The sequence below is a fragment of the Filicampus tigris genome, chromosome 2 (assembly GCF_054856515.1).
Source record: "Filicampus tigris isolate MCC_2025a chromosome 2, RoL_Ftig_1.0, whole genome shotgun sequence".
Lineage (NCBI taxonomy): Eukaryota > Metazoa > Chordata > Actinopteri > Syngnathiformes > Syngnathidae > Filicampus > Filicampus tigris.
The window spans coordinates 15,969,981-15,984,323 of record NC_141218.1 but is presented as its reverse complement, the minus strand read 5'-3'; the positions used below and the strand labels follow the sequence as shown (position 1 = coordinate 15,984,323).

General features: G+C 39.9%; 1 protein-coding gene across 1 annotated transcript in view; it reads right to left on the bottom strand.

Moving 5' to 3' along the window:
• Positions 1-1,529: 1,529 nt before the first annotated feature.
• Positions 1,530-14,343, bottom strand: part of LOC147151591 (regulator of cell cycle RGCC) — a 32,095-nt gene continuing 19,281 nt past the window's right edge. Inside the window, exons 2-7 of the mRNA XM_086013363.1 lie at positions 9,255-9,379; positions 6,106-6,246; positions 4,516-6,023; positions 3,535-3,699; positions 2,149-2,229; positions 1,530-1,600 (exon numbers count right to left, since the gene is read on the bottom strand). Coding sequence (XP_085869489.1) covers positions 1,530-1,600; positions 2,149-2,229; positions 3,535-3,699; positions 4,516-4,537 — 339 coding nt within the window. The 5' untranslated portion in view covers positions 4,538-6,023; positions 6,106-6,246; positions 9,255-9,379. The remainder of the gene's footprint in view (positions 1,601-2,148; positions 2,230-3,534; positions 3,700-4,515; positions 6,024-6,105; positions 6,247-9,254; positions 9,380-14,343) is intronic.

Below are 14,343 nucleotides of genomic sequence, written 5' to 3'. Positions count from 1 at the left end.
TTTTCACGGATCACAGTAGTGAACAGAGGAAACCCACATGCAAATATATGTTGTGACTGAGCAAGATTGTATAAGTTGAACTAAAGACTTGCCTTGCTTAAAATTTAGTGGGGGCTTGACATGACTTGATTTTTGCCACAGTAACTTGTACTTTCTTGAAACGTGAAGATTAAAACTTGAAACTGACCTATGTTTTGTGTTTTGCGCATATTGTACATGACTCCTCCCACCTCTGCCCATTGGCCAAAGTCGAAATATCTTTTCGTTGGTCTGTCTATTTACCAATATTTATATATTTTTAGGGGGGGGGGGCACAAAAAACGATCCTGAAAATGTTGTCTTTTTCCAGTTAGTAGCCGCTGTTAGAATTGTGATTGGAAGAAGTGTGTGTAGGCAGTACTTCCAGCTGCCTGCACAACAGCTTGCTGCCTGCCGTTTACTCCCGTGGGGAGCAGACACCGAATTTCTTGTGTGTGTGTGTTTTTTTAATTTTTTTTTATTTAAGAGACGCTTCAATACACTGTACGCATCATATATAGTCAAACGTTTGTGCCACATTAATCAGAAGTGTATGCGGCTGCTGTGAGAATTGTGATTAGGAGAAGCACGCGTGTGTGGGGGTGTGTGTGTGGGTGTGGGTGTGTGTGTGTAAGCGGAACTTCCAGCTGACATGCGACAGATTTCTATTTGCTGCCGCGGAGGAGAGATTGAGTTTTATGTGGGGTTTCGGGGGGTTTACAGGCAACTGTAACTTTTAAATCATTCTGTGGTCTAATTAAATAGTGCGAGAAACACAGCACTGATCCATCCGGTCTCCCATGCTGAAACGGTTCACATAATGAAACAGGCATATTTTCTACAAAGATTTGGTGCGTAGCTTGGAAAGTTCGTAAAAAGGGTCATTCGTAAGATTCGTGGGATACTAGATAGATAGATAGATAGATAGATAGATAGATGGATAGATGGATAGATGGATAGATAGATAGATATGCGCGTGTCTGTGTATATATATATATATATATATATATATATATATATATATATATATATATATATATATATATATATATATATATATATATATATATATATATATATATATATATATATATATATATATATATATATATATATATATATATATATATATATATATATATATATTTGCCTCTTCCACTAACAATTCCACCACTTAAAATTTCATTTTGTGGTACTAGTGCTTTCTTTCTGAAAGTTTTCATGGTGAACACATCAAAGCTACCTGAAGTGAAATACCCTCTTTTAAAGAGGCCACTTTTCACTTTTGAAAACATGCATGTTGCCAATTATGCCGCAATCACACTGGCCATTATCTCAGTAATTCAGACCCACAAGAGGTGCTCACTGATTCCAAGAATGAAGGTGGGACACGATGTATGTGATTTCACACACTACTACTGTGGCTTTCAGGGTGTAAGTGTGTCAGTGAAGAATAAAAAAAATAAATAAGTAAAAAAAAGACTGAGTGATAGAAGCTCTAATTTCCTTAACTACACACCAGCAAGTTGCCGGTCCAACACATCAATAAAGCTCTCCAGCTCCCTTGTGTCTCCCAGCTTGGCTGCAAAAAGAGGACAGAGAGAAAAGGAATTAGAAAAAAAATACAGCAATGGAAAGATTTTGAAGCACGGCTCATCTCTTTGGTATTTCCACTGGAATAACTGCTGTGAAGTAACAGAATATCAGATGAACTGCTTTTAGACAAGGAAAATATTCTATTTTTTTTTCTACAAACTGAGTTAAAGTTCATCCCCAAAACTTGACGGATCGCAACCTCCCACAGGGATCTGTCTGCATAACTTTCTGACGTGGAATCAGAGTAAGCGGCCCCTCCGGGTCACCTTTGTTTGCTTCCATTGATACGTAACAGTCTTCGCTGTGTATGCGTATGCAGCCAAATACAGCTGCATTTGCACCTATACAAGATGAAGCACTGTGACATGACACAAAAGGCCCTGCAGGAGACACCGCAGACACAGACAGAAGCTGTTGTGTAAAGAAAACAGAAGCAAAACACACCGCTTCATGTGCCAAACGTGATAGTGATCACAGCGACAACAAGAGCGATCTGGATGGAGATATGCATATGTTGAAAGACCCCTCCAGTACCTTTTGGTGGCAGCGTTAAGCCTGCTGTGTGCAGCTCCTCCTCGCTGGTGTTCAAACTGTTGCCCAAAGATGCTTCACTGCCTGCGAGGGGCAACAATTACCAGGGATGACTAACAGAAAGGTGGGGAACATGACGATTCTCCAGGGTGGACTCTTTGTTCCATTGAAGCCATTTTGAAAAGAAACCAATGAATTCACATAGAGGCACCTTTATACAGAGCCTCTCTAAAATGGAATTGTTGCTTCTTTGGCATATGCACACCCCTCCTACAAAGTTTCTTTGATTGTAAGTTATTTACAGTTAAAGTGGAAGTCAACCCAAACATATTTTTCTTAAGAATATGTTCTATGCAGGCCCACTAGTTGAAAACAACATTCTGGTAGTATTGCGTTTGTGGAATATGAGTTAAGCAAAAAAATCCACCCAAAATCTCATTTTGTCACTTCTGGCAACTGAAAATGACAATAGCTCAGCTTCAGGAAACAGGTGAGCCGTGATTGGTCGCTGAGCCCTGAGAGTCTGTGATGTCATTTTCAGTTGACAGAAGTGACAAAATGGCCGCCCCCTGAGATGGACAAAAACGGGTGGATTTTATTGCTTAACTCATATTTCATATTAATCACATTGCCTTGTTTCAATTACTCTGCCTGCATAGAACATATTCTTGAAAAAAATATGTTGAAAATGACACACAATTGCATTTTGTTATACCACAATATTGAGTTCAATCAACATTGTGTTTAACATACTAACTCCAATACGTTCTGTCAGTATGACAATACCTACGACATCTAAAGGGGGAACATTTTGTACTCGCCCAGGGGTCCCACTTACGGTAATTTCACAACACAAATGCAACGCAGTCATTGTTAACTACTTTATGCCAACCTTATGCTGTTAATTAAACACTCGGAGATCACGTTGATCCAGCAAATATTAATTTAAAGTTGTATTCATTTTTTTTGTTCAGTCAAGAATTACATCTGTTTCACGCGCCAAGCAGATTAGGGTTTAGTGCCTGATTTTGCCGGCTGCAAAATGAATACAAATGCATCCGCTGACTCCCAAGGTTTTCATTTTTGTCACATGCCTCCCTTGTGGAACATTAGAGGTCAAAACCCATTCAACGATCACACAAGGGAGCAAAAGGACACTCTTGTTTCTTTTGTCTCATGACCGTCGGTAATTGCATAACAGCAAGAAAAGAAATACAAAGACTATTATGCGGCAAAAAGGGGCATTATTATTCAAGGTGTATATGGACGTCCTTTGGTACCATTCATTCAATGCAAATTAAAAGGACAAAGCTTGGAGGAATGATCAAGGAGGACCATTCCTCCCGCACGTATTAATATTGGGTTTTAGAGGTTGGTCATTTTTCTTACTGTAATCAGAGTCTTCGACCCCGCTGTCGTCCGCCAGTGCCGTGCGGCTCTTGGCCGCCATCAGCACGTGCTGGTATGCATGTAGGCTGCTTTGAGGGGGGGCCTGCAGCTCGTTCACCACATCCTGGAACTCTTGCAGCAGATCATGCAGCTCCAGCTCCAAGTCTGCACGGAAAATGTGACACCACATGATGACAAATTACGTGCGCGGAGGGTACTTCATCACAACCATTTTCACATTGGATGTAAGTATGAGTCAGCAGTGTTGTTTTTCAAAGAGCACCCATGGTGTTTTGGGGGTCATACAGAAAAAAAAATCTTCAGATTTTTGAGATTGATACGAAATAAAAGCTGAAGTCTACACTGGAACGGAGTTTGGTTGGAGTGGAGGTGGACGAATAAAAATATAAAGCATAAAATATCTGTCGTGCTAAAACACCTAAACTGTTAAAGGTATTGCATTGATAATATCTGAAGCAAAGCTCAAATGTAAGCCGTGGGCTGTGGTGAAATGGCATTTTATGCAATTTTTAGCAAACATTGCAAGATAAGCACACTTCTTATTTCCTTTAAAAGGAGAAAACAGTCCCGTGTGGACTATACTGAGACATTGACAAATCCATTTGGTATCTAAACATATACACACAATTTTGGGCAAAAAAAAAATAATACATATATATCAGCACTTGTTGAATGACAAAAAAAATGTGACTGTGGTGCACATAAAAATGAAAGAGGAAAATGTGAAATATGAAACATTACCGCTGTTATAAAACAAAATGCGAGCTGGGCAAAAAGTGAAAGTGTAGCACAGCTTAAATATGATGTGACTGGGCAAGAAATAGGTTTTAAGAACATCAAATATAGCTTACAGCTTCTCGGAGAACACTTCTATTGGTGGCTGCTGCTTCTTAAATGGCTATCTGATCCCCATCAGTGCACCACTTGAAAACTAATGGCTCATATAGATGCTGGACTCACCTGAAGTCACTCCTGAGGACATAGTGGCGCAAATCTAGGGAAGAAATAAAAAGCAGACTGCTGGGATCAAGGCGCTTCTAGGCTGACTGGGGCTAACTGTACTTCTCTTATACAGCTGAGAGAGGAGGAGGAGGAGGAGGAGCCAGACGCAGGCAGGAAAACTTGACTTCTACTGTAAGTGGAAAGAAATGGCAGGAAAGGCTTGAAGGAAAACCAAACAAGTCAGATATTCAGGAAACTGTTATTACGCAACTTAGGTTGAGGCTTAAATGTTTTTTCCTTTAAAATAATTGCTGTGGAATCCCTCCCTTCACTTACGTAAAGTGCTGCACTGATAGTAATGTATTAAACGCTCAAATTATAATCATCAGTGAAATATGGGTGTCTAATATCATCTAATAGGCAAATCATCAGTGCAATATGTGTCCATGATCCCCTAATAGGCAACCATATGCTGTGAAAAATTAAAAGTGCCTTTTCACAAATATGCATTTTTCTGGTATTGGGTTCATTTCAAATGTAGGCGACTTATTTCGATACTGCTGTACAAACACTTGTTTGACAGCTGCAGTTTAATTTACTTTATTACGTAAAGTTAGCACTCAAGAAATACTCCATTTATGAAAAAAACGAATAATAAAAACTCAACAAAAACAAAGCATTTCAAAAAATAGAAACTGACAAACTTGCTCTCGAAACCAATTAAAACTAAAAGATTTTTTTTTCTTTTTTAAAGTCAAAATGAAACAAAAACTAACTCTAATGAAAAATCCCAAACTATTATAATTCTGTTTCACTGCACCACTTCCTGTTTTGAGTGTTTCCGCAACTGCTGCTCCTGTACATCACTATGTGTATCAGTTAATGATGACTTCATTTGTCTTGTTCCAATCTCAGTGAAAATGGACTCCAACCCTCCTGTCAAAGGGTGTCAACATAACTAATGGAATGAATGCTGAATGCATGTGAGCGCTGCTGAATTTGATATATTAAACCCTAATCCTAGAGTGGGAAAATATATGCATGAAAAAGGTCCTTCTTGAGCAATGACTGAGTTGAGATCATTACTTGTAATAAATGACATTTTGAGCTGCGCAGGTATGCGTTGCTGCCTCTATGCTTAAGGTTAAGGGAACACGGGCGGCGTGTGAAATAATAGGAATTGTGAATCTCTTTACCGGGCTGAAATGCAGCAGGTCAGTCAAGAGTCACGTTAGAAAAAATGCCATGAATATCAACTTCTTGTGGCATCTCATTACAGGGTGTGACAGAGAGAATCCCTGCGCATTTGTTAATCACCCCATGTGCACCTTACAAAAACATAAATGTACTGAAGGTGTGGTGGAGCTGTTGAAGAGGAGTTTGGCGCGAATACGTGCATGACTGTAAGTTGGGAGGACACCCCATTTCCTTCATTATACAGATGTCAGCTTTAAAAGAGAGCCGAGCACCGAGGCATGAAGTTGAAACCTTATCTCTACCTTTGAAAACTCCACTAGGCGGTCAGGCTGAAATAAAACAAAAGGATGTCAAATCATGAGAAAAATGAAATACAGAGGCTTTTCTTTTGGGGGGGTGGATAACACATACTTTTCACAGCTGGTTCCTTCGCTCAGAAGAATCTGCTGGTTGTGGGCCTTCCAGACAGCATACGTGGAAGAAAAGAAGTGAGGTATTTGGCTAGCTCACTAACTCTTTCCAGATCCAGGCCGGTTTATGACTCAGGGATATCTGGGGATGGATACAACACAAGGAATTTCAACACCACTGAGCAGCAGATGAATTGTGAAGCAGCTTTCCTCCAGGAGACCCACTAAAGAGATGCATTCTTGTCCACAATGTCATGTGACCCACAGAAGACCTTGCACAGTTTTCTGTTATCACAAACATCAATAGTCATGTTTCCAACAGCCTACTGTACTGTACACTTATATTCAGCAAGCCACTGTACGCTGTATAATTACTAATCTTGGTGTTTTTATTTTGGAGGATAAATGGGATGAAGGTATCTTAGTCATCCATGTAAATAGGGTGACATCATACCATGATAACAATATGACAGTGTAACAAAGAAGAGGAATGTGACATAGTAAACAAAAGACAACAATGGTGGAGATTCAGCTTTTTTGTTGCTATTCTTGGCATGTGTCCTTTTTAATCCAATTGTCTCACAGAGGAGACACTTATGTCAACCCATCGTTTTCACTTTTGCTTTTTTAAATGAGTAGGGTTATTAGTTATTATTGTATTTTATTTTTTTTAAAATGTTTAATTTTAGGGGTAAGGTCTCATTAGTTTATATATATATATATATATATATATATATAGATATATATATATATATATATATATATATATATATATATATATATATATATATATATATATATATATATATAGTATTTGTCAAGTGCAAGTGAAAAAAAGTCACTAAGTATTGTGTGATGAAATAAAGTAAACTACAATTCCTAAACAACTGTTTGACCACCCACTGGCGGAGCGGGGGGACGCATTGGGGGGAGGGGGAGCTGGGGCACAACTCCCTGTTCAGTTAGAGAACCAAAAAAAAGGCTCTCGAGCTTCGGCTTGAAATGAGGTCATACGATAACTTTATCAAACAAACAACTAATCGGATATCACAAATGGTTGCTTTAACTACCTCAGCATGTATAATAGTCACAGTGAGAGATGTTAATGACAAGTGTCCAAGCTTTTGCTTTTCCATCTTCAGAGATTGACCAAAGAACATGCTGGGGGCTCAGGTCAGCGCCACAGATCCTGATAGTGTACACTCACCGAGTCTCAAAAGTCTGTGTGCGAGCCACGAAGCTCTTTAGCCTCGATAGCCTCACTGGGCTTAGCCGACCACTACACAACATCAACAATGGCAACGCTGATCAGCTATTGTTGCTGTAATGGCTAGCTGGCAGCCATCACTGCCTCCCACCAAACACTCCGGCGTCATCACATGTATTTTCTGAAATGCAAACCAGGCGCCAGTGATAACTATTACGACCATAGCAGTGCATCAAAGTAAGCCGTGTGTGGATCAGAGAACCAGCCCCCACAGGTCTGGTGTTTTAGAACTTGATTGACAGCAGCTTTCAAGACGGCTCACTTTGACTGTTTGCTTTTTAACTTTGAGCAGTGAGAATGATAAATATCTGATTTCCACCTCAAAGACGATGCGATGGAAGGGGAGCATCTTATTTTATCTGGTAGTGCACCGATTATCTGAAGTATCTGACATCATCTACATCCAAACATGTCATCCTCCTGGTTAAATAAGTCACAGGGAATGTGTAAACAGTTGGAGGAAAACAACCAACGATTAAGTATACAAGCCGAACAAACACACCGCAAATATTTGACCACGCCACAGGTCTACTAAGCCCAGCTAGATTGCCGTTTGAAATGCTCTGGGCATCAACTTTCGAGGCAAGTTGTATGTTTCTCCTGATAGTTTGGTTCACTTAACATATATTCCAGCCAGGATTTGTTACCTGGGAACTACACAAAAAAGGTCTGAAGTCATCTAGGATACGTACCAACTGCCCACGATCAGGATAGAAAGGTAAAGGAAATGGATTTATGCACTTACAAAATGACGATGAACTTGTTTTTAAGCCCTTTTTTTCCATCATGTTGACAAAGTTCAAAGGAAGGACAGACACATTCAGATGGTTGTAATTAAAGCAGATCTGTTTGTGGGGACTTGGTCGAGCAATCACCCAGTCTATTTAATTTCTTTCACCAATATCTCAGTGGAGGACGTTAGTTTCAACAATCCAAAAGTAGTTTTACCCAATAGTATCATTAAATGTTTCTCCAGCAGCCATGTCGAGAGCTAATATAATGAAGGTGTACATAATATACACTCTAAAACCTGTTGGGTTAAAAGTAACCTAAATTGGATGAAATACATCACCCAACCCTGGGTCCAAAAGGGATTAAGTCAATGCTGGGTTATTTATACCCAACAAATTGAATTGAGGATTTGATCCAACACGTTGGGTCAAAATTTGGATCCAACAAGGCTGAAAAACTACCCATACTGATGAGTTAAAAAATGCTACGTTAAATTTACTTTAACTTCATTATACACAATATCAAAAATGGCGACCAGCTCCAGTCTGCCTAAATCCAATCTTTTAGCCCAATCTGCTGGCTCAAAATAATTAACCAAACCTTGGGTAAAAGTAGCCCAATCTGCTCAAAATCCACAGCTACACAATTAATGGTTTAGTAAAACATCCAATTTTCCACCCAACGCGATTGGTCAAAATAATTATCCCATCCTTGGGTAAAAGTAACCCAATCTGCTCAAAATCCATAGCTACCCAGTGAGTGGTGTAGCAAAACAACCAATCTTCAAACTAATCTGCTGGCTGAAAATAATTAACCCAAACTTAGGTAAAAGTAACCCAATCTGCTCAAAATTCACAGCTACCCAGCGAATTGATTAGCAAAACAACCCAGCATTTTTTGAGTGTGTAGCATTTACATAATATCAGAGCACACATAGAGCCACTTTTGAGTGGATTCGCTGCTGCCAAAGACTATCATATTCTTCGAGTGATTTCTTTTTTTGGGTGGGGCAACATTTAGGAGAGCATCATCGCTTCATTGTGGACAGTCGTGGATGAAAATCACCTCCACTTAGCACCGGTGTGTAAATTGATCTGCTGGTAAATGACAGAGCAGGTGACGGAGCTTTGCCAATTGGACAATGCACCCACCTGGATGGGGCTGCATGACTTTTTTTTGGTTCAAACAGCTTCAAAGGGTCGTCTGATGCTTGGGGGTTGTGATGCTTGCGTCCTTCTGCTAGCTTGGTGTTGACAGCAGTTCTATACTTCAAAGACTGGGGGAAGAAATCCACAGCAAAGCAAGAAAGGGCGCGTTTATGAGATTGCAGATAAAGACAAATACGCCTTAAATGAGAGTCCGATTAAAGCAGGCAACATGTGTAATTTTCACTTGCACACTGTCAGGGAGGAAATAAGCCTGCATGCGAGTTAAATGTTTCTCAAAGGCTTCTCTTATTTTTTTTAATAATGCAATTTGCTGAATTTTCTGACAGACATGGTCAACGGTGAAACTGCAAAAACGTTTCACAACAAAACAGTGTTTACCAACCTTGATTGAGCCAAGGCATATATTTATGTTAGAAAAACATCTCAGGGAACACCATAAAATCACATCACCAATAAAATGTCATAAAGAGTACAGACACAGGATAATTACAGTATGTACTTTCTGCCATCTATTGGAAGTGCATTTAATTGTTCTTCCTTCTATATACGTCACTGTCATAGAGAGACGGACGAAAATCAGGACGAAGTTGTAGTAAATAAATAATATTCTGTGCAACTGAGTGAAACAAGAAAATTGCATATGTCACACCTGATTATCTCTCACGAATGGTTGGGAATCATTGCTAAAAGGCATCAGCACATTCTTCACGTTTTTGAAATAAAATCTACCTTTTTCAAATCCACTTTAAAATGATTTATAATCCTGGTATTAAATCTGTTTGACCAATGTTGTGTTGTGATTTTTCTTCTCTCTGGAAAAAAAAAAAAGCTCAAATTGAATACTGAAGGTTTATCCTGGACTGTGTATGCTGATATTCAAGGTTTGTATGATGCTCAAGAAGGTAGTTCAAAGAAATGGCATTGCTTTAGTTAGTTGCTATGTAGAATGTCTGCCTCATAACTCTAAATGAAAACTCACCCGCAGGTATGAAAGGTTGTTTTTTCTATATGTCGCCTGTCTCCACAGGCACATATATCCATCTATCCATCTATTATCCAAACCGCTTCCCCTCACAAGGGTCGCGGGCGCGCTGGAGCCCATCCCAGCTGTCTTCGGGCAGTAGGCGGGGGACACCCCAAATTGGTTGCCAGCCAATCGCAGGGCACACAGAGACAAACAAACAGACACACTCACCATCATACATAGGGACAATTTAGAATGTTCAGTTAACCTACCATGCATGATTTTGGAATGTGGGAGGAAACCGGAGAAAGCCCGCGCAGGTGTTTGGACCCTGTTGAAGTCTAATTACTAATTTGGGCCTTTGGCCGAAGAATGTTTGAGATGTCCCGCTCAACACGACATACAATCTACACTAATGTAGTGCACAGGTCTAATCATTGAATTCCAGGATAATTGGTTGAATACATTTCCAGGGACAAAAAAGGAGTCAAAATATCAAGGGCACAAACGCAGCAGTAACTTTGAGGGCACACTGTAGGGACAAGCCATTGTCCTTCACACAATGCTCAACTATTTTTTACAGTGAGTAGCTCTGCGAGTACCTATATGAAGAAAAAGCACTTAACGTGAATCACTGCAGTCACCAGAAAACCGAGGACATCGTAGCAAGGCATCACTAAAACCCTCATAATATTGTCATCAGCCAAAGAGAATGTATTCCCTGTGAGACCCCCCCCCCCCCCCCACACACACACACACACCCCACCCCCTTTAAACTAGGTAATGGACTGCTGATATGATTGGGCCTTATCATGTTGGCGAGTAAAGTTGTTAGACACATAAAAGAGGTGTAATGTTCCTCCTGTGTGGAGGTAGTAAAGGTCCCCGGAGAGGAAGCCCCGGGATGACCGCGGGAGGCCCTGCGAAAAGCAGCAGAGGGAAAGTACAAGGAGAGGTCTACGCTTCTCACCCACAGAGTTGGATCGCAACCAAAAGCTATATTTGACTCCAACCCAACATGCTCATTGTCTTGAAGCAAAGAAAGCAAACTGTTCAAAGAAATCATGCCATTTGTACGCCTTGACAAAGTATCAAACTAAGTAATACTGTGAAAACAGTTGGGTCAAAATAACCCAAATTGGGTCAAAAAAGGTCTGACTCAACTTTTTTGTTGGGTCGAATAATTAACCAACAAAATTACCCTATAGGGGATTGTTTTGTACAAAACAACCCAATTCAACACAACTTTGGGGGTTTACACAAAACAACTCAATTTGGGGGTTGTTTTTTCAGTTATTCATTTGATCCCATGTTTTGGGTTAAATGGATAACCCAAAACGTTGGGTAAGTGCCATTTTGACCCACTTTGGATTATTTTTGACCCAACCTATTTTTTAGAGTATAAGACATCAAATTACACTAACCCCATTTACCTGCCAAGTCTCAAGTGGCGTTATGAAAATACACTCTAAAACGGTTGGGGCAAACGTAACAGAATTTAAGTAGAAAAGGGACCGATCCACTACTTGGGTAAATTTAGCCCAACTTTCTAGGTTGTTTGCACAAAACAGTCCAGGAAGTTAGGCCAACCAAATGTAACCAAATTGGGTTACTTTTGACCCAACTGTTTTAAGAGTGAATACCAACAGTGAAGCATGATGGCGGCAGCATCATGCTTCATCTTTGGGACCGGCCAGGACTGGCACCCTAGACAATGTGGAGGGAATTATGAACAGTTCTAAATAGCAGTCAGTGCACGAAACCTTCGGGTTTCTGCTAGCAAACAAACAAACAAAAAAATCATATTTTGAATTAACCAGAGCCACTTTAGAATGTGGCAGGTGTGTCCCACTCAATAAGATTTTTTTTTCCATTTAGTTGTAAAGGTTAAAGGTTAGAAGTTTCGAAATGATCTCATCTCTTTTTTTATATCACAAACCATTTCATTTGAATAGGGGCGTGTAGACTTTTTATATGCCACTTATGCACATAGTTTCATGGTAATCAGTAGAGGAGTATTTGCGCAGTCCTACTAACTAAATAACTAATTTCACTTTGAGGCAGCAGTAATAAATTCTCACCCATGGGGGAAAAAGAGTGGGGGGAAAATGCCAAATGAGAGGTAGTAAAACATGATGTAACAGGCTGGTTAGAGGAAAGCAAGACTTGTATAACATGGCAGTCTCTCTGAGGATTTTGTGGCTGCTCTCTCCAAAATAAATTATCTAATGGGGCTGTACTGTGAGAGTAAGTAGATTAATTTGGAAAGGAAATAAAAAGCTCCATGACAACATCACATATCCACCATTTGTAATATTATATGATATCCCATTAAATGTACTCATGTGGGCATAAATTAAAACACGTTTAGAAAAATAAATCTTGCACTTGTGATAATAGGTAACATTTTTCTAGACCAGATTATTGGATGTTTAAGAGATGCAAAGGATAACGGTATGAGATGAGATTTGGAAGAGGTTGTCGCAGAGGAAAGCTGCCACCTAGTGGTCGTGATTAAACTCAGACGTGTGATCGTGTCTTTTTCCTTCTTTTTTGCACAGGGATCTGAGCTGAATGAGAGCACACACTCTGCTCCTCTCCATGAGGCTCACCTGAGATCAATGATGCTGGATGCGGCCTTGTTCCCAAAATGCACACTCAAGAGCAGCACATCCATTTTTATTGAGCAGAACGTCTGATAGTGGCTTGTGATGCCGCATGGAAAGACGGTTTGGCTTTCACCCAAAAAAACTGACAGGATTATTTTTGGCATAACAATATACAGCAATGAAAACTACCAACACTTTGTTTTTTTTTAAAACTGTTTTGTATTCAGGGAACCTTTCTGTGGCAACGTAAAGGCATCTCGCAGTACTTGCTGTGATATCACACAGGAATATTTGGATTATTTTAAGTGACACGTTTTTATTTATGAAATCTGAAACGAAGACGTATAGCTGAAACAGCTGGGAAATATAATTTTATAATAATAATAATATTTTTGTCACATAGGTCATTTTGGGGCGGAACGGTAGTCGACTGGTTAGCATGTCCGCCTCACAGTTCAGAGGTTCGATTACGGCCTCGGCTTTCCTGTGTGGAGTTTGCATGTGCCTGCGTGGGTTTTTTCCGGGTACTACGGTTTCCTCCCACATTCCAAAAACATGCATGGTAATTGATCACTCTAAATTGCCCCCATGTGTGATTGTGAGTGTGTTTGTTTGTCTCTGCATGCCCTGCGATTGGCTGGCAACCAGTTCAGGGTGCACCCCGCCTGCTGCCCAATGACAGCTGGGATAAGCTCCAGCACGCCCACAACTCTGATGAGGATAAGCGGTTAGGATAATGGATGGATGGATGGATGGATGGATGGATGGATGGATGGATGAATAGGTCATTTTGGAGAAGTTTGTCAAGTAGCCAAAGTAGGAGACATTTAAGTAAAAATAATATGAATACCTATGTGATGAAAATTTGAGGCGTAGCATTTGGAGGCCTCCCTTTATCATCTACTAGAGCGAGAGAGATCAGAATGAGAAAACGTTTTTTATTTGATTTTTGGTGAATATTTGTGTCAATTTAGCACTACATTCATGCTTGAATTGGCTCCAACGTCTCCAAAATTACGTAGAAGATGAAATTTTGAGGTGTAGTAGTTAGAGGTCTCCCTTTGCCATCTACTACAGGGAATGAGAAAATGTTAATTAACTGATTTTTGGTGAATATTTTTGTCAATTTATGACACCGTCCAATATGAAATTTGTGGACGGTCCCTAAATCGCGAATATCGGACGTCGGACGTCAAGCCAACGTTTTCTCGCTAAAGAATCGCCACTACGCTTTGACCCATGGAAATGTAGCAATTTTGCAATTAATTCCCATTGTTGTCTGTAAATTGTTATGCATTCCTGGGGGAAATAGTTTCCAACTTTAAAAATCCTTCAATTTTACAATAATTTGCCTTGACTGCTTAAAATATAACTGACTCTTTTTTTCCATGAAGAAGCTGTTCAGTGCAGAACATCTAAATGAGTCATGTCCGTTTGTAATCCTGTTTCACGATAAAAGGTGAATTTAAAGTGACGGCAAGCCCCAAAGATAATAATG